Source organism: Pleurodeles waltl, chromosome 6, assembly GCF_031143425.1.
Source record: "Pleurodeles waltl isolate 20211129_DDA chromosome 6, aPleWal1.hap1.20221129, whole genome shotgun sequence".
Taxonomy (NCBI): domain Eukaryota; kingdom Metazoa; phylum Chordata; class Amphibia; order Caudata; family Salamandridae; genus Pleurodeles; species Pleurodeles waltl.
This window is the reverse complement of record NC_090445.1, coordinates 1,531,746,357-1,531,770,473: the sequence shown is the minus strand read 5'-3', so window position 1 is coordinate 1,531,770,473 and position 24,117 is coordinate 1,531,746,357. Positions and strand designations below refer to the sequence as shown.

The 24,117-nt window shown below is 48.6% G+C and overlaps 1 protein-coding gene across 4 annotated transcripts in view; it reads left to right on the top strand.

Annotated features, from left to right (window-relative positions):
* The window catches only part of AGRN (agrin), a 591,795-nt gene that overhangs the window by 265,687 nt on the left and 301,991 nt on the right, over positions 1–24,117 (top strand). For 2 of the 4 annotated variants that reach the window (XM_069241114.1, XM_069241115.1), the window contains exon 1: positions 13,791–15,154. The exons of the other annotated variants lie outside the window; for them this stretch is intronic. In XM_069241114.1, the coding sequence (XP_069097215.1) occupies positions 14,986–15,154 (169 nt within the window). In that variant the 5' untranslated portion in view covers positions 13,791–14,985. Of the gene's footprint in view, positions 1–13,790; positions 15,155–24,117 lie in introns of those variants that run through there. 4 annotated transcript variants of the gene reach the window in all.

The window sequence follows — 24,117 nt, the reverse complement described above, 5'->3', positions numbered from 1 at the left end:
ATTTAATTAAAGTCATAACGGTAGAAAAAGTGCCAAAATCAAAGGTGAGCAGATCTTTTTTTACTGCAACAGTTGGGGGTTGACTTCATAGACATGACATCAAGTTATCTTTCAGTTACATCACAAGCGACACCCTGTCTTTGTCCCAGGGATAGTCACCAAAGTTTGTTAATAAAAATTCAATAAAAGTTCATAATCCACAGAAGTTGATATTGGGCAGACCTACATCATCCGCTGCTAGGAGCGTCTAGAGGACTCCCTGGGCAGGGGATCAGTTACAGTGACACAGAAGACCTGGGCAGAATGTGCTTGCTGGCTCCGGTGTTGCACAAATGCACCAGGACTCTGCTTCCCTAGCTCCTGGAGACTCAGTCATTCTTCTCAAAGATGGATGACCTAGGAGCAGAGGAGTCGCTGGTGGTAACTGCAGATTAAATCCATCTTCAAGGTACCGTTGAATTTAGGTGGCCATCATGAGATGATAAAGCCAGTATTGCGTGCTCTACCAAATACCGATGCTGTATGTATTAAAGGATGAACTCTGGAGTCTACCCCTTTTCCACAGAGGCCTGGCCAAGCTTCTGTTACTAGGGTACTAGCCATAGAACTAGTCCCTGGGGGTGAAACCTAGCGACATGTACTCGGGATTCAATACAAAATCAATGTGCCCATCACAGTGCATAGGAAGCTGGCATCAGCACTTGTCACACTTGTGCAGCTGGCAGTGTGCCCTCCAGCTGTGAAATGCCTTGGTTGGCAAGCCGACTTGCACAAGCAATGGCCTGACATGACTGAAGTGCTTAAGTTGGTTGTTTGAGAGGAGCTTTCGGTACCGAAAGAGTACAGAAGCCAAGATTGTTCCCTATCTGAATTCCAACAAGGGTGTCTGGGTTCATATACAGCGCCTTGAAGGTTTGAAGCCTTTTTTTTAATCAATAAGTCTTGGTTAGTTTTTTGCTCTCTCAGAAGCAGTGAACTCATGGTGATGTTGCACAGTTCCAGCCCTGTGACTGTGCAACAGTGGGAGTCAGATAGGGGAAATCTGTGACAACGGGAGCGGGGGTCACTAAATTATTAGTAGGCTCAGGACATGTGAGTACTACCATCAACACCAGATGCGTGTCCAGCCTGCGGAATGCCAGGACCCCCGTGCCGGACGCCTGATGGACAAGACCCCGGGAATGACTGCATGCCCAGGCTCTTGAAGCATGGTAGACACCCAAGCTGCCACCCCTTGATACCAAGCAAAGCAAGAAAGAGTAAAAAAAAGACACCCACGCTGCCATCCCTTGTAACCAAGTAAAGCAAGGAAGAGTAAAAAAGAAAGACACCCAAGCTTGCCACCCCTTGAGACCAATCAAAGCAAGAAAGAGTAAAAAAGAAAGACACCCACGCTGCCATCCCTTGATGCCAAGCAAAGCAAGAAAGAATGAAAAAGAAAGACACCCAAGCTGCCATCCCTTGTAACCAAGCAAAGCAAGAAAGAATGAAAAAGAAAGACACCCAAGCTGCCATCCCTTGAGACCAAGCAAAGCAAGGAAGAGTAAAAAAGAGACACCCAAGCTTGCCACCCCTTGAGACCAAGCAAAGCAAGAAAGAGTAAAAAAGAAAGACACCCAAGCTGCCATCCCTTGATACCAAGCAAAGCAAGAAAGAATGAAAAAGAAAGACACCCAAGCTGCCATCCTTTTGAACCAAACAAAGCAAGAAAGAGAAAAAGAAAAAAAGCAGAAAGTAAAATAAAAAGAAAGGAGAAAGCGAAAGTTAGTAGTTTTCACCAAGCATATACATGTAAATATGTGTCAATGTACGTGTTCCTATATAAACCTCGGATTCACGTTTACTACTTTTTCCCTCCTAAGCAGTGATTGTTTGAGGCATTCATGATCAGACCTGTAAAAACCAGTGCATAAATAGTAAAATCGAAACTAAAGATTGCAAAGACTGTTTTATGGACCTATGCATGTTGGGCTTTTCCTTCATATATGTAACTTCTCATGTTAGCATTCTTAATGGCGGATCACTGAACTGCACTTACATTGTGATGTGTCAAAAAAAAGTGTACTATACGGAATAAGTGTAGTTTCCATTTAGGAAACTTGTGGGTAGCCTGGCAGCGTGAGGGAAATACCAAGCATCATACGAACTAGATAGTATCACACCGAGAAATGCGAACAGGACATTTGAAGATAATTGAACCTATCTCATCCATCCGTGCAGAAGTAATTGAGCTTATAAATGACTGGAAGTTGTATTGTAAAACAATGGAGATGTGAGGTTGAGTGGTACATGTTAATGGGTCTTTTTCACTCACTAAACCTGATGTTCCGAGTGCATTTGTTTAAAGCGATATGGGGAGCTAGATTTCATTTGCAGCCATAAACGTGTTTACGGCTCTCCTAATCACCCAGTTTAATATCTTACAGTATTTGTGTGCCTCTTGAGTCCCAAAGCCTGAATATTGCCAGGTCTTGGGCGCCGCAGCTCTAAAGCTTGGCACCTACCACTGTAATATAGGGGTGTTTCAGAGTATTGAGCCGGGGGTAAGAAGTTATAAAGTCCCCACCCAGTCCTACACGTGGTGTCATGTACCTGTCCTATTATATGCGTGGAGCTCTGAAGTGTCCACCCTTTTTCGTGAGACAGAGTGGGCATTGTTTAGTGCCAGCCATGTATCACCATGATGGTGGTGGGCATGGGGAGCTTGCCCCGTGACAGAAAGACAGCAAGTTCTTAGGCAAATGCCTCATGAACTAGACAGGGCTGGGAGATATGCAGGGCTAGATGTGTGATGCAGTACTGAGTTCTGTAGCGCCCTTCCAGCAGTGCAGGGCTGGAAGTTATGCAGGGCCATATGGGTGATGCAGTATAGAGTTCTGTAGCGCCATGCCACCAATGCAGTGCTGGGAGTTATGCAGGGCCGGATGTTTGATGCAGTACAGAGTTCTGTAGCTCTACACCAGCAATGCAGTGCTGGGAGTTATGCATGGCTGTATACGTGATGCAGTACAGAGTTCTGTAGCTCTACACCAGCAATGCATGGCTGGGAGTATTTCATGGCCGTATACGTGATGCAGTACAGAGTTCTGTAGCTCCACACCAGGAATGCAGTGCTGGGAGTTATGCAGGGCCAGGAGTTATGCAGGGCCGGATGTTTGATGCAGTACAGAGTTCTGTAGCTCTATACCAGCAATGCAGTGCTGGGAGTTATGCATGGCCGCATACGTGATGCAGTACAGAGTTCTGTAGCTCTACACCAGCAATGCATGGCTGGGAGTTATGCAGAGCCGTATACGTGATGCAGTACAGAGTTCTGTAGCTCCACACCAGCAATGCAGTGCTGGGAGTTATGCACGGCCAGGAGTTATGCAGGGCCGGATGTTTGATGCAGTACAGAGTTCTGTAGTGCCATACAATCCATGCAGGGTGTGAGTTTTGCAGGGCCGGATGTGTGATGCAGTACTGAGAGTTCTGCAGCACCATGTTGGCAACGGAGGGCTGGGAGTTATACAGGACCGGAAGAGAGATGCAGTACTGAGATTTCTGTAGCATCATCCCAGCAATTTACGGGTTGAGAGTTATGCAGGGCTGTATGTGTGATGCAGTACTGAGAGTTCTGTAGCGCCATACCAGCAATGCAGGGCTGAGAGTTATGTGGGGTCGGATGTGTGATGCAATACTGGAAGTACTATAGTGCCAGATATGTGAAGAAGAAACAGGTGTACTTAAGTACCAGGTATATGATGTAGGGAGTGTAAATGCTCTAGTTTAAAGTATGCAGTATGTTGGCCAAAGGTTGTACGTTACCAGGTAAGTTATGCATGGGTGAGTTTTTTTTTTTTTAATAAAGATTTTTATTGTATTTTGAAAACAAAAAGGAAAATACACAACAAACATACAATACAGCAATACCTGAGAACACCAATTTCAATACCCCAGCGCTCTCAACACGATGTAGCATCTGCCACCTTGTCTCATTCGTTCTGTGATGGGTGAGTTTTTCATGGCTAGATGTGAAGATGCATGGGCCTGAAGCTGTACAGTGCCAGATGAGATGATTCACTGGCTTAAAGCTGTACAGTGCCAGATGAGATTATTCACTGGCTTAAAGATGTATAGTGCCAGATGTGTGATGCACAGGCTTGAAGCTGTACAGTGCCATATTGTGATGAGTCACGGGCCAGAAAAGACCTACAGTAAGGAAGTGTTGTATTTATTGAAGGGGTGAGGACTCACAATCCTTCTCATGGTGAACCACAAAAGTCACTAAATAATAATGTGCTTAACTTTCTGGTAGCTTGGCACAAAAGCAATCAGGCTTAACTTGGGGCAATATGTAAAGAATTTTTGCATTCCTTAAACAATAATAAAGAGAAAACCCAAAACAAGAACAATCACAAACCAACTCAGAGAAATAGAGAATGTTTTAATTGATAAAATGACTCCAAAACAAAAAATTCTAATCAGTAGAACCTGAGTTATGAGTTTCTAAAGTTTGAGGTAAAATTCGCCCCAAGAGGTGCGAATTGCCACCTGCTGGAATCTGGCAGCTCTAAACTGGGGCAAAGGCAAACGTTTGGGCTGGCTACGATGGAGCACTGGCCAGATACTGGACCCAGTTTGGTCCCACTGGAGGGGTTTTACCCTCTGAGTTTGGTACAGGTTCCCTCTAGTTAAACTTTCATCTAGAGCTGTGGGGCTCTGCATCGTTCGCCACTGGACCAAGTGAAGTCTTTATCGGAGAGCTGCGTGGTGCAGCTGTACCCTTCTCAGCATCACCTCTGTGTTGTATTAGGTGCCTTCCTGTTGGGTGCTGCACGTCGCTGCTTTGCAGTACTCTGTGTTGCTTCACGTCTGTTCTGGTCAAGTCTTCAATTCAGAGCTGCGTGGCTTTGCAGAGCCCTGTGCGAGATCCAGTGACACCTACAGTTAAGCAGGAAGAAGTACACTCTGAATCCAGAGGGTCCCCAGGAGCTTGAGGACAGACAGCACTTGGGGGTCAGGACTCACACAGGGGACAGCAATGGGGACCAGGTCATGTCCAGTTGGTACTGGTCAGCTGGAAAGTAGGAAAGGCCTTTGGATGCTTATGTCACTGTATCTCAAACAGGTCAGCCAACTGACCCTTGGACTAATTTCTGGTTCTTTTGATCAAGGTGAGTATCTCCAGTCTTCCTTCTTCAATCAGCAGGGTAGTCCTTCTTCTGAATCTTCTCAGGTCCAGGAGTTTTTTGTTTCCAGGTTCTGGTGTTGCCACTAGTCTGCCTAATGCCAGCATGTAGATGGGGGAGTGAGAGGGGCAACCCACGTCCACTCCCAGAATAGTTCTGGCAATTCTTCCCTCGTGTTAAAAAAGAAACGGCAGGGGCAGGCCTAGTGTTAGGTTTCTTTCTGTGTCCTGGGGCAAATCCCTTTGAAGTGTAGTCAGGGCAGAACACAGCTTCTCCCCAGCCATACTGTCAGGAAGACCCACTCCCCTCTACACCCAGTCCCCTTTATCCACTGTCTACCCCCAGTACACATTTCCCTGTGGAGGAGCCACCTCTAAGAGCAACTAGATACTTAAGGAAAGACCCTAGAAACTTAGGGAAATGCCAACCTTCTAAAAGTGGTATTTTCAAAATAATTTAAAATCCGGCTTTACCATTAAAGAGGATATTAAAGTACAATTAAAATGATTTGACTAAGTATTTATCTAGCTGTTCCCAAACTGAATTTAGCATTTATTAAATGCAATTAGGCAAACTAGTATTAGTCTATAGGAGACAAGCCTTGTCGCACTGAAAGATGACTATGGAGGTTTCTCACTGTCAGGACATGTAAAAGGTTAAATACACACAGCCTACTTTTTAAATACCCTGCACTATCTTCAGAGGTGAGACAGTGTTTACAGAAAATAGATCTGATCATTACTTGCACGTTCAAGCCACAGATTTCAAGAAAGCTCTTCACACCCACTGCTATTCATCACAAGACAAATCCTACGCCTGGGTGATCATTTAAAAAAAAGATGTATATCAGTGTTTCTGTCTGCTACGATCTATAATGCCTTCTCACATCAACAATGGCTTGATCCATATGCTGTACAAGCAGGCGTGGCACCTCCATTAGGACAGAGGAACGTCACCCCCTGACCCCTGCCCCCCATTCCAGCCCTCCCCAGCAGCAGCTGCTGCACATCACCTTTAACAAACGAAAAAATAATAAATCATTTTTATTATCTTTTCATTTGTTAAAGGGGCAGGGCATTAGGGATGACAAGATGAAGGAAGCGCACTGTGCGCTCCCCTCACTGCGCATGTATGTTTGGCCGGCTGCCTCGGGCTGCCGTGCAGCAGGCTCTCCCCAGTCAAGCAACACAGTTGCCGGGCTGGAGACAGCAGGCACAGGCTTCCAGTCTGCCTGGGAGCGCCCTGGCTGGGCTCTCCCAGCCAATCTTAACACTGCTTTGAGCAGTGTCAGGTTTGGCTGCAGGGCAGGATGGGAGCCTGTGCCTGGAGTGATGGGAGAGGAGTGGCACGGGAGTGGAGCAGGTAAGTGATTGTTTGTTTTATTAATTTGCCACCGTGCCCCCCACCCCTGCGCTGCCCCATCCCAACAAAGCCCCGCAAGCCACTTCTGTATACAACCCAACAAACAAAATAAATTTAACATATCAAAGCAGTCTGTACAAGTAACCCCAGGTTTGGATGTCTTCCACCAATGGAGCCGCCACCGAAGAAACAACCCTTTGTGTTCTAGACTTTAAGAATGTAGGCCTTCCTAGGACCATATTTGGAACTTTCCAGTAACATCTGCACAGTTATGTTTCCAAGTGGCCCTCCCTTGTAATTGTCCCATTATGAAAACACACAGGCTCAGGCGGATTTACGCATCTCCCTGCTAACTGCGCACCTGCCTGGAAATCTCCCAAAACCATCAAACGGCGCAATTGCTTGGATTTGTGCATAATAAATTGCCTGGAGGCGTTTAGCCAATCAGATTGCGCGACTGCATGCACTGTGTTCCCAAAGCCTGTGGGGGCTCAATATACTTAAATCAGTTTTTATCAGGGTGCAGTAATCCTGCGACGGCATTTACATAATCCATTATCCGGTAACACGGGAGGCGCTGGCGGAGCGCGGTGAGAAATGGCTTTTATTCCTCTGGCATCATGTATGGGGAATATCTTTTAGGTTCAGTGGGCGAGGGGGACCCGACCCCCACTTCTGGGACCAATGAAATGGCCAAGAAGCATGCTAGGCCCTCGTCCGCATGTCACCCACCTGGGGCGATCTGGAGATGCGTCAGTGATCAGACACGGCTGTTGAATAAAAGATGCGCCTCTGCCGCCGTTTCCCTGGGCGTCGCTGGTGTCTTTGGTAGCAGGTGATGGGGCCGCCCCCTTGTGGCCAGGAGTTAATGGGTGTCACCCTCCTCGAAATGGAAAAGAGCCGTTTGTGCGTGTAGGCCACAGGTTCAGCTTAGCAGCTAGAATTACATTTCAGGAATACATAATATTGCCCTATCGTCACACAACGATTCATACTTGCGCTTTAATAGGAGTCAGTGTTACCTACGGGGCCTAATGTCGACTTAAGCACACTTCCTATCAGTTGTAAATGAGCTGCAGGGAAAGTGCCAGAGGTCATTCCTTCTATTTTCCGCGTCAAGAATTGTACTGGCAACCCTTTCCTCTAGGTGGCAGTCTTTAGCTTAATTTGCTATCATTCTTTCCCCTTGATATGTATCCCCCTTCGGTTTATCTGCCACGTTTGGTTGAGAAGCGTTTTTATCTCTAGATTACCTTCAGAATTTAATGCTTTCAGAGGGGATTACATATACATTTTGTATGGGAAGGTCGTACGGTTAATTATTTCCCCCCCTATATGTCATTTTGCATCAATTTCAATTTTTCACTTTTCGTTTGTATCCTTATCACAAGGAAGACAGTCTCATTAGAGAATTGCTCCTGTTGGTAGCTGATTGTTTAACTAGCTTGGATATACACACATATGGATGGCTTCGACAAATGTGAGTATTAGTTGAAGTGTCTTAACATGTTATATATACATTTTATGACTAATATATTCGTAATCGATAAATATGTGTACTTACTGAGGGATCATCATTTTTTTCATTGAGGGCTCTAGAGGCACTGAAACCACTCGCATTTAATGTGCGACAGAGGTACTGTTCGGCGTCCTTGTAAGTGGAGAGTTTAAAAAGTTCCTTAAAAATTGTCTTTTTGTCTGTGTTGTCTTGTGTGTTCATGTGTAGTACTTTTCACTGATGAAGCTTGTACATGGTGAGCTGCAAGTTTCGGCCTGCTTAATTGGCTTAATCAGAATTGCAGTAGGACTTCTAGAGGTGAAATTTATGAAGAACAAATCGTGTTCAATAGGACAGTAAAATGTAGTTCCATCTTGGCAAACAAATAGCATTTTTTAAACAAGCTTGAAGACTTCAATGCACTCCTGTCATAGAACCTGGAACAAACAGTGGCTGAGTCAGACCTGCTGTCATTCAAACAAGTGACTGGCAGGTTAGGTGGGATCTTTCTTTAAGTGGGTGCTTAATCCACTAACCTATTTTATTAGCTTATTTTAATATATTAATAGTGCAATTAAGTAACTGCATACTCTATTAAATATTAAGGCTAAGAAAAGATGGCGGTTTAAGTAGCAAATACTGCTTCTAATTATATTGATTTGTACTGTAAAATTAAAAAACTGCTTCATACCTCTGGAGTCCATGAAGTGCCTCTGAGAATTAGCTGAGAATGTGCTTTAATTCACTTGGCCAGTCTTATGCCCCATGTAGTGCGCAATTTTGATATCCTTGTAAAAGCAGAGCAGCTGACACCAGATGTGTATAGTGTATGGGCCTTACGTTAGGTGGTCAAGTGCCCATGTTCGATGACTGTAATTACCGCCTCCCAAAGAGTATGAGACCCTGTGACTGCAAGCTCACCAGGGGCTGAAGCACAAACCAGGGTCAACATCTTCTCAGAAATGTGTGGCCTTGTTGCCTGCTTCTACAGTTCTAGATTCACAGTCGGGGCCTGTGGGTTGGGGTAGGGCCAGGCCCCTGCACACAACCAGCACCCGCATTCTAGGGACTCTATCTATGAATGACAGAACAATGGTCATGCGTCTGCTGCTCCGTGATGCATATGTTGTTACTACCCATGTAGTAAGTAGATGACGGCTGGTGATGTCGGGTTCTCTTCACCCATTTTATCCATCAGAGCAGCAGTCGCATGATTAGGACTAAAAGAGCCAGTAATGGTATTATTGCATTTGTATAGTGTGTCGTACCCCGAGTGATGCTTCAGAGCACTCCTGGCATGGCATGGAGAGTCAGTGCGTTAAAATATATTTGGATCTCTAAGTTGGGCTACGTAGGTAGTTCTGTTTCCCACTGCACAAAGGTTGCATAAGGAATAGAGTCATCCAATTCTGGCTGGGAGACACTTTGGGTTATTGAAGAATTATTCAGTCCTGTACACAAGTCTGGGCAGCCACAGGGGAATGGATTCTGCGGCTGATAACGAAGCCCTAGCGAAGGAGAATTCTGTGGGGAAGAGTACAAGCAAAGCTAGGTGAGCACACATCACATTTTCTATGTATGCAGATTTGTGTCGGAGCAGAACAAAAACGAACCTTTTTTGTAAGTTGGGCCCTGAGTGTCTTGCTTAAATTGGTAGAAGTATTTTTTTGCCGAACTACCTGGGGAATGCATTAACAATGCAATGAGGTTGCATCCTGCCAAGCTTGATCAAAAACTTATTTTTTTAGAGAAATAGGGACTGTTTACCTTTTTAAATAAATCTTTAAGCCTGAAAGTTCGATTTATTGCTGAACCACTAAATGTTTTCTTAATGATGAGAAATAATTTGCATTTTCTTTCTTTTAGTCGACCTGACTTACAGTTGTTTTTACTTTCTTCAAGCATGCTGTGACTCCACAGCTGCCTAAAATACCAATCCTGGGCATAAGTCCCAGAAAATCTAGGCTTCTAATGGCCAGGGTTCCCCGTGCACGAAGCCTTCGTGGGTCAGTTATGTTTTCTGGCTGCATGGTTACTAATTAAGTAAAGTGTATTTTGGGGTATACACAAGTAATATACATTTAGGGGTACAGTTTTGGGTACCGTGCCTCTGGACTATAATCATGGGCAGGTCCATTTAAAACCCACACGCAATCTCCGCAGCTCGTCCTTGCCTATCATATAAGGGATTACAGAACATGGCTGCTGACTTAAAGGTATTGTTTTAGCCAACTTGAGTTAGACAATTGTTAAACTTTTTGAGAAACTTTTATTACTAAAAGGTTACGAGTCACAGAGCAGTATCCTTATTTTATTTTCCTTATAAACCGAAAGAATAGTTATCCTTTGGGTTTGCCAGTATGAAGTCTGATCCTGTAGAAACCAGGACTTCAATGATGAATCAGCTCTTGGAGAGAACCCTTCCACCTTCTTCAGCAAATAGTCATTTGCCAATCCCTGCCAGCTTTGTTCTGCCAATTCATACAACAAACTTTGTTGTTTCTTCTTAGGTGGAGCCCGGAGTTTGTAATGTTTATGTGAATCCCCCATTAACATACATCCTGCACTTGACATCTGACACCATTCAGTGCCAGAAAACACACTTTTCATTCATTGTCTAATATTCGGAATATTAAAAGCGGATACCCAAAATGTCTTGTGCCATGAAGCTTTGGGGTTAGCCGAAATAACCCCACATGTCCTGGGCACATATATAGAATACCAAACTCAAGAGGAGAAAAGTGGGAACAAGTCCAATTAATTCACGGTGGGATCATTAATTAGACACCGTATTTGCTAGTGTATATCTATCACAAAAGAATAAATCAATATTTATGTATTGTCAGCTCGGGTCCCTGGGCTTGTGTTGTTTCCTATTCACGTAACTACATACCATATATGAACTCAAATAGCATCAAGACTATCAACATACATATAGATCTGACTACACACATGCAGACAGCACGTAAAGAAATGTACATTATAGATATATTACTAAAATCATTCAAAGGTTGATCTTAAAGTCTCCTCCAGACTTGTTTTCGTGAGGTCTTCTCTCTTCCAATGTCCTGAAGAGACCCATAGTTAGGAGGGCTGAAACGCGCCAACATTTAATTAGGAGGGGGTACCCAACGAATCTGGTGACTTCTTCTACAAAATGTTATGCACAGTTCACGAAATAAGGAGCTTGGGAACCCCCATAAGTTGTTTGAAATATAGGACCACCTCATCTGTGGACTTTTGGTTCATGCATAGTTTTGAAGCCACAGAAAGTCTATTGGAATACTGGAGCAGACTTTAGGATCAATCTTAGAATGATTTTGCTAATATATCTATATTGTACAGTTCTTTGTGTTGTCTGCGTGTTCTATATGTAGTCATCTCTATATATATTTTGATAGTTTTTACATTGTTTGTTTTGAGTTTATATATGTTAAGGAATTATGTAAATTAGAAACAACATGAGCAACCTAAGCAGACATTAAATAAAATATGATTTGTTCTTTGGTGATAAATATACTCCAGTAAGTACGTTGTCAATTGAATGTTCAGAGCGTGAATTTATTGCATTCTTTCCCACTTTTGTTATTCAAACATTCTGGAGCATGCAGGCCGTACATGGTTGTGTGAACCATTTCTTGTTCTGAATTAGGCTCAGTCAGGATGTGTTCCTAGCGCAAAAGACTTCCTATGGGCAGCAGTGCCAGGACCTTGGCCTTTTGATGTCATTTAGAGCCCTGCAGTGTGTTTTCAGTAATGATTACAAAACGAGAGTAAGGAAAGACACTTCTCTGCCAGTGGTCTGTAATGCCTTGCTATGGAGGCTTTGATGGCCCTGGCTGGGCTTTGCTAGGTAAGTAGTATCCTGCCCATCTAGGCGGCGTTAACTTGAGGGGGTGGCTCTACCATCCTTCAAGCCTGACCGCTAAGAAGGCTGCTGAACGAGCCTACCAAGAGGAGAAGGGCTTGAACCCCTGCTAGTTGTCCCTGCTCCTGTCTCCCCACACAGGTTCTTGCCGAACCTAAGGGTATCCTTGCGGAGGCTCTCCGCGAAAAAGATTTTAGGAACAGACATTGTCGCGAAAGGCACTGTCTAGCCCACTGTTGTACTTAGGAGTGGTACAGCATTTTAATCATAGAAGAGGTGGGGCACTACACTATGCAGACAGTGACCTTAAAAGTTTCGGAGTATCAGAGTCTACATAAATGAACGTAGAGTTTATAGAAATAATGGAATGCAAAGAAGTAAGAAAGTTAATGGAAATTAGTGTAAGCCGAACTGGAGAGTAGGCTGAAAATAAATGGCAGAATAGCTAGGGTTTCTCGGTTCAGACGTCGTGTGTGTGTGGGGGGGGGGGGGTTCTTTTTTTGTTTTGTTTTTTTAACCGCACGGCGGTGGTGAGATGTCGCTGCGCCCTGCTTTGTTGAGCCAGCCATACTTGTCAGAGTGTTAGTCATGTGTTGCCAATAGCTTTGGACTCCACGCACCAATCCGCGGCCACTTGAGGGCCTTATGACGTATTGAGGATCTTTTTGTAACACTCCGCCGCCACTTGTCCTTCAAGAGTGTAGTCCTCATTTGTAAGATGAAAGGAGCCGTCTCGGCGAGGTCAGTGTGTGTTGTGGGGAGCAGATTCTCTCCGTGTCCGGCTTGACGAGGGAGCATGTCCTTCCTGTGTCACTGAGAATCCAATGACGTTGTCTTGTATTCACACACGCGAGCGCCACAGTCGGGGCTGACTCACTATAAAGGGTAGTGTTCTTGTGCCAAGAGGTGGTTATGCTAGGCGCTAGCGGAGGCGCCTTTATACTTTGCGAATAGACTAAGGTGGTGGAGATGTCCATAAAAGTCAGCTCTCTGACTGGACACTGGTGGGCGATGTGGTTTTCAGCACTGGACGGGGTCCAGCTTTCCCTTTGGCACATTACAGTAGAGGTCATTTTCAGCACCAAGTGAGTGACTGCCTCCGGCCGGACAGCTCTCTCCTTGACCGCTGGTGGAGAGAAGCTGTTCTTCTTCAGTGGAGGGGCCTCTCGTCCTGTGGGGAGAGCGGTGTTCTGTAGTGCGAAGCTGTTCCTCTTCGATGGGGAACTGGAGGTGTGTGTGCGAGAATCTTTTGACTAGCATCCTTTGGAGACGTGTTTTCCAGTGGTGGTGAAGTCTCTCCTTCTCTTAATCGTTCCTAGCGCTTGCCAGCTCTCTCTCTCGCCTCACCTCTCACCAGTGCGTTCTCAGACCCTCGTCTCCTGCCCTTTTTTTTTCCTTTCCATCGCTCTCGGTTCGACCTTTCTATAATTCTCTCTCTCTCTCTCTCTCCAGCTCTTAGAGGCGACTGGGTGGAAGAGGACTTTTAGGCACTAGACGAATGTCCGTCTTGTGGCGGCAGACCGGCTCTTCAGGCTTGAAAGGGCGCTTTCAGGGGAGGGGTTTGAAAGGATGGGTGGTAGGTGGGTCTGATGGGGCAGATAGCAAGTGGGCTAGTGGGACGGGCGCACACAGGTTGGTTCATGGGGCACCTGATCTGGGAACGAGTGCAGGGCAGTTAATCAGGGCAGAGGCATAAAACAGGGCTGCTTACCGGATAAGTGGAACCTGAAAGTGTTCCAGGCGGGGCAGTCTGTCCCTGTGCCCGGCACCTCTCACTGTGACTTGTCCCTCCTACCCTCTGGCCCCTCCCATCTCCCCTCCCTCTCTCCGCCCATCCGAGCACCCTCTCTCCCCTCCCCTCTTGCCCTCCCTCCCCCTCCAGCGGCAGCACCGGAGCCGAAGGAAGTTACTGCTGAGAGGGGTGAATAGGAGCTGCATCTCATACAGCGCACGGTACAGCGCCGGGTGCGGGAGGAAAGCGCCGAGCGAAGGCAGGACGGCGCAGAGCACAGAGCGCCGCACCGAGAAGAGACTTGGGGAAGAAGCGAAACCCAACGGGAAAGACCCCACAGTCGGACTCGACAGAGCGGACTCTGATCCCTTCAAATCTGCAAGGATCTCCTTGTTCCCGACGACGCCCCCCGCCAGTGCTCACACTCAAACCCCAACGTTTGTGGTACAGATGCCTATGTAGCGCTGAGAATAGTGGAGGTCTGTACAGCGCTGAGCACACCCCAGGACAAAGATCCATTTGCGATTGGAGCATAGTGCCTAGTACACAGCTGGCCCGGTGCAACTGCGCCTTCGTTGGTGCACCTACGAAGCGAGCCATACCCCTGCAGTTCAGCGCCAACAACTCGGCTGGAACATCAGCCGCTTAGAGGAGAACACGCAGGTGTACTTACCTGCACACGGGTGATCCTGTGCACCTGCCCGGCACAGCTCCGAGCACACAGTGTGCATCCTCTTAACGACCCATGAACAATGTTACTTTACTAAATGTGTACAGAGCTGATTACGCACCTGCTGTGCTCTCCTCTCCTAGCTGAATAATATCCCCCAACACAACGGGAGTGCGCGAGTGTAACTGGGTCCATCGTCTACGTGTGGAGTACTGCACAGCGCCTAGTGCATCCCTCACCGCCTCTCACCAAGTGCACACACCTAAGCTGCTGCTCCTGTGCGCAGCACCGAGCACACCCCTGTCTGGTAACTGAGCGGCCACCTGTTTGGAGTAGTGCACGGCATCTTACGTACCTGTTCAGTGGATCTGTGCACAGCGCGCGGCTGTGTGGGTTTGTGCTGCCAGGACACACTGACCCCTCGGAGATCGCCGGAGAGCCTGGAGGTGGCCAGTTTGTCTGGGGAGGTCACCCTGGGCTCGAGCTGCCGCGCGCGGCGTTGGTTTCGGATTGCCTCGGTTCCCTACATCAAGGCGCAGCGCCGAGCAGAGCATCTTCCGGGGAGGCAAGGATGTGCGCCTGGGCGTGAGGTGTCCTCGTCCTGTCAGGACGCCACGTGTTTGGGAGAGGCGCGACCCCCTGGCTACCCAATGCCACTGGGAGGTACGGGTGGCCGCTGCTGGCATGACCGGCTGCCAGCCCCCGGGGGCCCCTGCCACCACGGAGCGGGACCGCATGTACCAGCACAAGGTGTCCCTGGTGGTTCGCTACTTCATGATACCATGCAACGTCTGCCTCATCCTGCTGGCCACCGCCACCCTGGGCTTCGCCGTGCTCCTCTTCCTCACCAACTGTACGTGTCCGGTGCAGGGGTACCGGGGTGTGGGGAAGCGGCTGCGGGGTGAGCGCGAGTGTGTAGAAGGGTAGGAGTGATCGGGCTACAGCGTTCGGGAGGTGACCATGGGCCGACGGGTACTGAGAATGAGTATGGGACTGCGGGGTATTGGGAGAGAGCATACTGTTCATGATACCGGGAGAGAGCAAGGAGTGCAGTGCGCTGGGAGTGCGCGTGGGCTTCAGGGTACTGGGGAGAGCATATTGTACATGGTACTGGGAGTGAGCATACAGTACCTGGTACTGAGAGTGGGCATAGACTGCAAGCTACTGAGTCAGATACTGGAATAAATTGTATTTGGAGTTAGCATGAGCTGCAGGGCACATGGGAGTGAGCATACTGTTTATGGTACTGGGAGACAGCAAGGGGTGCAGAGTGCTGGGAGTGCGCATGGGCTTCAGGGTACTGGGGAGAGTATATTGTATATGGTACTGGGAGTGAGCATACAGTACCTGGTACTGGGAGTGAGCATGGACTGCAAGCTACTGAGTCGGAGACTGGAATGCAATGTACTTGGAGTGAGCATACTGTTCATGGTACTGGGAGAGAGCGTGGGCTGCAGGGTGCTGATAGAGAGCAAGCATTGCAGGGTGGTGGGGGAGAGCATGGGCTGCGGGGTACTGGGGAGAGCATATTGTACATGGTACTGGGAGTGAGCACGAACTGCAGGGTGCTAGGAGTGAGCGTGGATTGCAGACTACTGGGTCACAGATTGAAGGGCAGTGTACTGGGCGTGAACATGGAATGCAGGGTACCGGAAGTGGGCATTCAGTACATGCTACTGGGAGTGAAACGGATTGCAGAGTGCTGGAGAGTGAGCAGTGACTGCAGAGTGCTGGGAGTGATCATGGACTGGAGGGTGATGAAAGTGAGGTGGGATTGAACATGGACTGCAGAGTGCCAGGAGCAGTAGCGTCTCTCTTGGCTGGGGCAGGGGGGGTGGGGAGGCATTGGGGGGTGGGGGGGAACGGTATAAATGATTAATAATAAATAAAAAACTTACCTCTGCTCCCGCTTGCTGCTACTCTCCCGTGGCTGCTACGGGCACAGGCCACCAGCCTGCCCTGCGCCAATCCTGATGCTGCTCAAAGCTGCGTCAGGATTGGTTGGGAGCCCCCAGCCAGGGCACTCCCAGGCAGCCTGTGTAGGCTCACCCCATCAGCTGTGTTGCTGGGCTGGAGAGAGCCTACAGCGCATGTGTGTTTGGCCGGCCTGAGACAGCTGGCCAAACACGCATGCACTCTGAGGGAGTGCACAGAGCACTCCCCCCTGCTCGTCACCCCCAATGCCCTGCCCCTTTTACACAGCAAGGATAATAAATGGAGTTTGCTATCCTTTCAGTGTAAAAGTTGCTGCTGGCAAGAGAGGAGCCACCTGGCCCGGAGTGAACATGGACTGTAGAGTTCTGGGAGTGATTGTGGACTGCAGTGTGCCAGGAGTGAGCATGGACTGTAGGGTGTTGTGAGTGAGCATGGGCTGCAAGCTACTGGGTCAGAAAATGAGGGGCAGTGTACTTGGAGAGAACATGGAATGCAGGGTACTGGGAGTAGGCATACAGTACATGGTACTGGGACTGAGCTTGGGCAGCAAGCTACTGGGACAGAGAATGGAGTGTAGTGTACTGTGGGTGAACTAGGACTGTAGAGTTCTGGCAGAGAACATGGACTGCAGAGTGATGGGAGTGATCGTGCTCTACAGAGGGCTGGGAGTGAGCAGGACTGCAGAGTGCTGGGGGTGATCATGGTTGCAGAGTCCTAGGAGTGAGCATGGACTCCAGTTTGCCTGGAGTGAGAATGGACTGTTTGGTGCTGGAAGAGACCCTGGACGGCAGAGTGCTGTGAGTGAGTATGGACTCCAGTGTGCCGGGTGTGAGAATGGACTGCAGAGTGCTGGGAGTGATCATGGATTGCCGAGTGCCGGAATTGAGCATGGAGTGCAGAGTGCAGGGAGTGACAATGGTTGCAGACTGCTGGGAGTGAGCATGGATTGCAGGGTACTGGAAGTGAGGATGGACTGTAGGATGCTTGGGAGTGATCATTGATTGCAGGGTACTGGGAGTGAGGATGGACTGTAGGGTGCTCAGAGTGAGCATGGACTGCAGAGTACTGGGAGTGATCACTGATTGCAGGGTACTGGGGGTGAGCATGGACTGTAGGGTCCTGGGGAGTAATCATGGGTTGCAGGGTGCTGGGAGTGAGGATGGACTGCAGAGTGCTCGGAGTGAGCATGGACTGCTAAGTGCTCGGAGTGAGCATGGACTGCAAAGTGCTCGGAGTGAGCAGGACTGCAGAGTGCTGGGAGTGATCATGGACTGGAGGGTGATGAAAGTGAGGTGGGATTGAGCATGGACTGCAGAGTGCCGGAAGTGAACATGAACTGTAGAGTTCTGGGAGTGATTGTGGACTGCAGACTTTTGGGTATGATTGTGGACCGCAGAGTGCCAGGAGTGAGCATGGACTGTAGGGTGCTGTGAGTGAGCATGGACTGCAAGTTACTGGGTCAGAAAATGAGGGGCAGTGTACTTGGAGAGAACATGGAATGCAGGGTACTGGGAGTGGGCATACAGTACATGGTACTGGGACTGAGCATGGGCAGCAAGCTACTGGGACAGAGAATGGAGTGTAGTGTACTGTGGGTGAACTCAGACTGTAGAGTTCTGGCAGAGAACATGGACTGCAGAGTGATGGGAGTGATCGTGCTCTACAGAGTGCTGGGAGTGAGCAGGACTGCAGAGTGCTGGGGGTGATCATGGTTGCAGAGTCCTAGGAGTGAGCATGGACTCCAGTTTGCCTGGAGTGAGAATGGACTGTTTGGTGCTGGAAGAGACCCTGGACGGCAGAGTGCTGCGAGTGAGTATGGACTCTAGTGTGCCGGTGTGAGAATGGACTGCAGAGTGCTGCGAGTGAGCATGGAGTGCCGAGTGCTGGAATTGAGCATGGAGTGCAGAGTGCTGGGAGTGACAATGGTTGCAGGCTGCTGGGAGTGAGCATGGATTGCAGGGTACTGGAAGTGAGGATGGACTGTAGGATGCTTGGGAGTGATCATTGATTGCAGGGTACTGGGAGTGAGGATGGACTGTAGGGTGCTCAGAGTGAGCATGGACTGCAGAGTGCTCGGACTAAGCATGGACTGCAGAGTACTGGGAGTGATCATTGATTGCAGGGTACTGGGAGTGAGCATGGACTGTAGGGTCCTGTGGAGTAATCATGGGTTGCAGGGTGCTGGGAGTGAGCATGGACTGCAGAGTGCTCGGAGTGAGCATGGACTGCAGAGTACTGGGAGTGATCAGGGATTGGAGGGCGTTGGGAGTTAGGATGGACTGTAGGGTGCTGGGGAGTAATCATGTGTTGCAGGGTGCTGGGAGTGAGCATGGACTGCAGAGTGCTCGGAGTGAGCATGGACTGCAGAGTACTGGGAGTGATCATGGATTGCAGGGTGCTGAGAGTGAGGATGGACTGTAGGGGGCTGGGGAGTAATCATGGGTTGCAGGGTGCTGGGAGTGAGCATTGCCTGCAGGCTTGCTGGAAGTGAGCGAAGACTGAAAGGTACTCGTTGTGAAAGGGGGTACGGGGCATTACTGCTTGATCGTACTCTAGCGGTTGGGGGCTATTCTGTTGTGGCTGGGATTGAGTTTCCAGTTTGGATCAGTGGTTTTATTGGCCAACCACATTGTAGTACGTCATATAGCTATGTAAGATATTCCTCCATGGGTAAAGTTTGAGGGGAGCCGGAGGGAGAAAAGAGTATTTGATTTGTTTTTTTTACAACATTTGGGTGAGGGGCGGGGTAAAGCACTTGAATTAAACATCTGCTTGGACCACCTCACGTAATGCTTGACGTTTCACCTGTCTTACTGGGGTCCTGTCGTGACGCGCCGCTCTTGCCCTTCTCTGCCACGCCGCTCCCTTCTGTCTGTCCGGTTCCCCCCCCAGCACCTCCTGGAGGGAGAGGGCCATCGTCCTGTGGTTCCCTGGTGTGCAGCACAGTGCTGGGTGTGTGAGCCGAGCATTTCACCGCAAAGTGTTACTTAGAGCGAAAGGTGTTTGGAAATGTTTCCAATCTAAGCCTCCACCCCCCACCCCGGCTACCTTATGCCGCTGGCTCCGCCCGCCTCACTGGACGAGATGAATTAAGGTTATGCCCTCCAGGAGTGAACGTCACGCCTCCTGTGTGGCTATATTTGTTTATCATGGTTTGTGTAGCGCCATAGGCTGTCTTGAGTCGTCTCGGGGCGCGTGTGGTGTTGTGCCATTCTGTAATCCGCTTCCCCTGTAATTGAAGATGCCATGCCCTTGGCACCCCAGAGGAAGAGGTGTCAAGGGCACCTCAGGTGAAGAGGGTGCGCACTGAGAGAGGGCCGTGCCGTGGTGGGACTGGGTGAGCCCCGTAGCATCAGCTGCACGTGCGTGCGCTGCGAGAAGTTACTTCAGAGCGCTGTACTGAATTTGAAGTGGTTGCTTGACGGTGGTAACGTAGGCTGAGGGTTCGCTCCCCAGCTGGGGCCCCTAAGGCGGCAGCCTCTTGCGTCAAACCCCACAGCAGTGAAGAAGGAGTGGGGGAGTGGCCGCCAGAAGGGGTATCGAGGCCATTGGGGCGCTCTGCGTCAATCAGAGGTCTAGGGGTCAAGTGCTGACAAAGTCTACAGTTCTGCTTTGAATCGACGATGGGCTTTCAACATCTTGTGTGAGCCACCGATACTGGGCAGGTTGTAATAGGTCCCTATCAGCGTGATCCGGGGGGAGGGGGTGGCATGGGTGGGCGGTGGTGTAGTGTGTGCGCTCGGTGTACACTTTGGACTTACTGCACCAGATGTAATGACGTCATTACACTTTCAGTGAAGCGGGTAGCGCTGCGCAGTCCACGTTTCAGGGAGCTCAAGACCTAGTCGAACGCAAGGAGACGGTGACGGGGGCAGGTCTGCAAAGAGATGAGTGTAGGACCCTGTGATGCCAGAATTGCATTCTCTCTCTGTTTTCCCTTACAACATCAGCCGACTCTCTTTGAACTAGTCACACCCAGGTGCCGCCTCGAAGCACTTGCCAGCATAATTCGAGGCTCTGGTTGGCTGCTGAGACAAAGTGCCCCACTCTGACCTGGAGGGAGCGAACTACCTAGCTTGGCTGTGGGAGGATGTGTGTCATGTAAACGTGCATAAAACGCAGGGAGACAGTATTATTTATCAATTTTGGGGTACTCCCTTTTACTGTGCCCAGGGGGTAATTTTTGCTTCGTTCGTCTTAAGGGAATGGCTGCATGCTAAATGTTGGCCCACCTGTAACCACGACCCTCTCTTTCACTGTCCAAAATGCAGACAATTTCTTCTGCATGTGAGCTGAAACAAACAATATTTCACACCATCGTGATCCATTTTTCCCACAAAATCGCGTGTGAAACTGCGCTCTCTCCTGAGCTGCTGGGCGCCTGCATTTACACAACTTCATTAGAGCTGGGCCCCGTCCAGCTCTTCTACCAAAATACCTACAGGGCATCTGCAGCCAGTGCCTCGAGGAGCAACATCCTGAAGTCCAGCGCTTTGGAGCACCTGCCTTCACGATCCCTTCCATCTGAGAACAACGTCTTCATGGCACTTAAGTGAAGTGTCTGCCTGGATGCGTGCAATGCTGGCCTTAAGCCACTAGCCAGGACCAGTCTACTACCTTTGAGAGCGGGTGGATCTGCCCGAGTGAGCACCCCCCTCCACCCACTTTTGGTGGATCATGACTACATGTGGACTGACGAACCTTGTATTCCTCAGCCTCACCCCTTGACACGCCTCTGTCCTTCGTGACGTCACACAAGGGCCTGCCACACTTTCCATCTATGCTTCGTGTGTGTGGGGGACTTTTTTGGGGCCCTTTGAGCTTTGCCAGGTGTGACGTCACCTAAAGCTCAGACTACCCACCGAGCGCTCGTATGCATAGATTTGAGTACCATCCCCCCTAGAAGCCCGAGCTGTAAGAAAGAGGTAGGGATGCGGTGGGGGCAGCAGTCGGATCCCAGGTAAGGCCAGGCTCTCTGCTCCCTGTCTCCTTGTAGTTACCAGATGCTGTGCTCTGTTGCCTTGCTGTTATCAGATTCTGCGCCCTCCGCCCCCTTACAGTTACTAGATGCTGTGCTCCCTGTTTCTTTACTGTTACAGGACACAGTGTTCCCTGACAATTTACAGTTCTCATATGATGTGCTCCCTGTTTCGTTGCTGTTACCAGACTTTGGGTTCCCGGTCTCCTTGCTGTTATTAAATGCTGTGCACTATTTTCTTGCTGTTTTCAGATTCTGCTCACTTCAGTTATCAGATGATGTGCTCTCCGCTTCCTTGATATTAACAGGCTCTTCTCCCTGTCAGAGGAGGTGTTCTCCGCTTCCTTGATATTAACTGACTGTACTCCCTATCAGAGGATGTGCTCTCCGCTTCCTTGATATTAAGTGGCTGTACTCCCTGTCAGATGATGTGCTCTCTGCTTCCTTGATATTAACTGGCTGTACTCCCTGTCAGGGGAGGTGCTCTCTGCTTCCTTGATATTAACTGGCTGTACTCCCTATCAGAGGATGTGCTCTCCGCTTCCTTCATATTAACAGGCTGTTCTTCTGTCAGATGATGTGCTCTCTGCTTCCTTGATATTAACTGGCTGTACCTCCCTGTCAGGGGAGGTGCTCTCTGCTTCCTTGATATTAAGTGGCTGTACTCCCTATCAGAGGATGTGCTCTCTGCTTCCTTGATATTAACTGGCTGTACCTCCCTGTCAGGGGAGGTGCTCTCTGCTTCCTTGATATTAAGTGGCTGTACTCCCTGTCAGATGATGTGCTCTCTGCTTCCTTGATATTAACTGGCTGTACTCCCTGTCAGGGGAGGTGCTCTCTGCTTCCTTGATATTAACTGGCTGTACTCCCTATCAGAGGATGTGCTCTCCGCTTCCTTCATATTAACAGGCTGTTCTTCTGTCAGATGATGTGCTCTCTGCTTCCTTGATATTAACTGGCTGTACCTCCCTGTCAGGGGAGGTGCTCTCTGCTTCCTTGATATTAAGTGGCTGTACTCCCTATCAGAGGATGTGCTCTCCGCTTCCTTGATATTAACTGGCTGTACTCCCTGTCAGATGATGTGCTCTCTGCTTCCTTGATATTAACTGGCTGTACTCCCTGTCAGAGGATGTGCCCCCTGCTTCCTAGATATTAACTGGCTGTACTCCCTATCAGAGGATGTGCTCTCCGCTTCCTTGATATTAACTGGCTGTACTCCCTGTCAGAGGATGTGCTCCCTGCTTCCTAGATATTAACTGGCTGTACTCCCTATCAGAGGATGTGCTCTCCGCTTCCTTGATATTAACTGGCTGTTCTCCCTGTCAGGAGGATGTGCTCTCCGCTTCCTTCATATTAACAGGCTGTTCTTCTGTCAGATGATGTGCTCTCTGCTTCCTTGATATTAACTGCCTGTTCTCCCTGTCAGAGGATGTGCTCCCTGCTTCCTAGATATTAACAAACTGTACTCCCTGTCAGAGGATGTGCTCCCTGCTTCCTAGATATTAACAAACTGTACTCCCTGTCAGAGGATGTGCTCTCCGCTTCCTAGATATTAACAAACTGTACTCCCTGTCAGGGGAGGTGCTCTCTGCTTCCTAGATATTAACAAACTGTACTCACTGTCATAGGATCTGCTCTCTGCTTCATTTACTTTGTGCTCATTGTCGCCTTGCTATTATCACGGCTCCCTGTTTACTCGCTGTTATCAGACTCTGTCCGCTCCCTGCTGTTGCCAGGTTATGTGCTCCCAGAATCCTTTCTGTCAAACTCTGCTCTCCCTGACTCCTTCATATTATCAGACAATGGGCTCCCTGTTTCTTTGCGGTCATCAAATGCTGTCCCCGATTTCTTGTCTTTTGCCTGTGATGCCTTCCTCCTTTCTTGACGTAATCAAACGACATGCTCTGTATTAAATCTGGCCTTTCAGACAGTTATTTCCCTAAAAGAATCACAGATGAAATACACTGACAGACTTTTGGTCAGCAGATTTTATCTGATAGTCTGTGAATTGCCATCCACATTTTGCTTCTAGCCACCGTAGCATACAGCCTGGGGAATGGCTATGCTCCCTTCATCCATTGGTTCTCTGCACTTTGAGGTACTGCACAAAGCTTGTGCACATTGTTCACATCCACATAAAATGGTTCCTGTTGTTTCAGTAACATTGTAGCTGCTTGTGGTCTGCGTGTTTGGTTAGGTGGTGATTTGTCCTTCACTAAAATAATAATATTCACTACATAACTGAAAGGCTTGTTGTTTTAAAGATCTTCACTAGCAAAATGGCTGCTCCAGAGAATGGTTAATTTTAACAATTGTATTGCAACATTAAGGCTGCCATGTTTAGGTGACATTATATTTTTTGTATTTGTTTGTTTTCTTTTTATTTTGTTGCTTCTGATTTCAATGAAAAAATATCAATTGCACAAGCTTGGCAATGTGAGATCGGCTGGCTTTGCCAATGCGTGTTCCTCAGATGCTGTGTTCCAGCGGCGGTTCTATTAATAGTGCAGCACAAGAGCCCACAGCTCCCCAGTTAGTGGTTGTTTATTTAATACCAAATCAGGGGAGGAGACCCAGCTACTCTGTATGTTAGGGCCACGTCGCCCTTGGACTGTGCTAATCAACCTTCCCCTTGCCGCTACAGGAGGTACTGTCTTTGGTGCAGCAGGTGCAGGGACACCAGGGCCTAGAAGTGTGGAGATCCACTTCCTCCAAATTATGCTTGATTTTAACTACTCATAGGCGGGGTAAGCAGCCTACTATTTTCACGCCATCGCAGACACCGATTATTTTATGTTTCCTCGTGTGGTAGTTCAATTATAAAAAAATAAGACCACAAAAACCACAAAGCATTAGGTTGCCACAACGAAACCCTGTAACAGAAAGAGTGAGTTGAGGCCGTG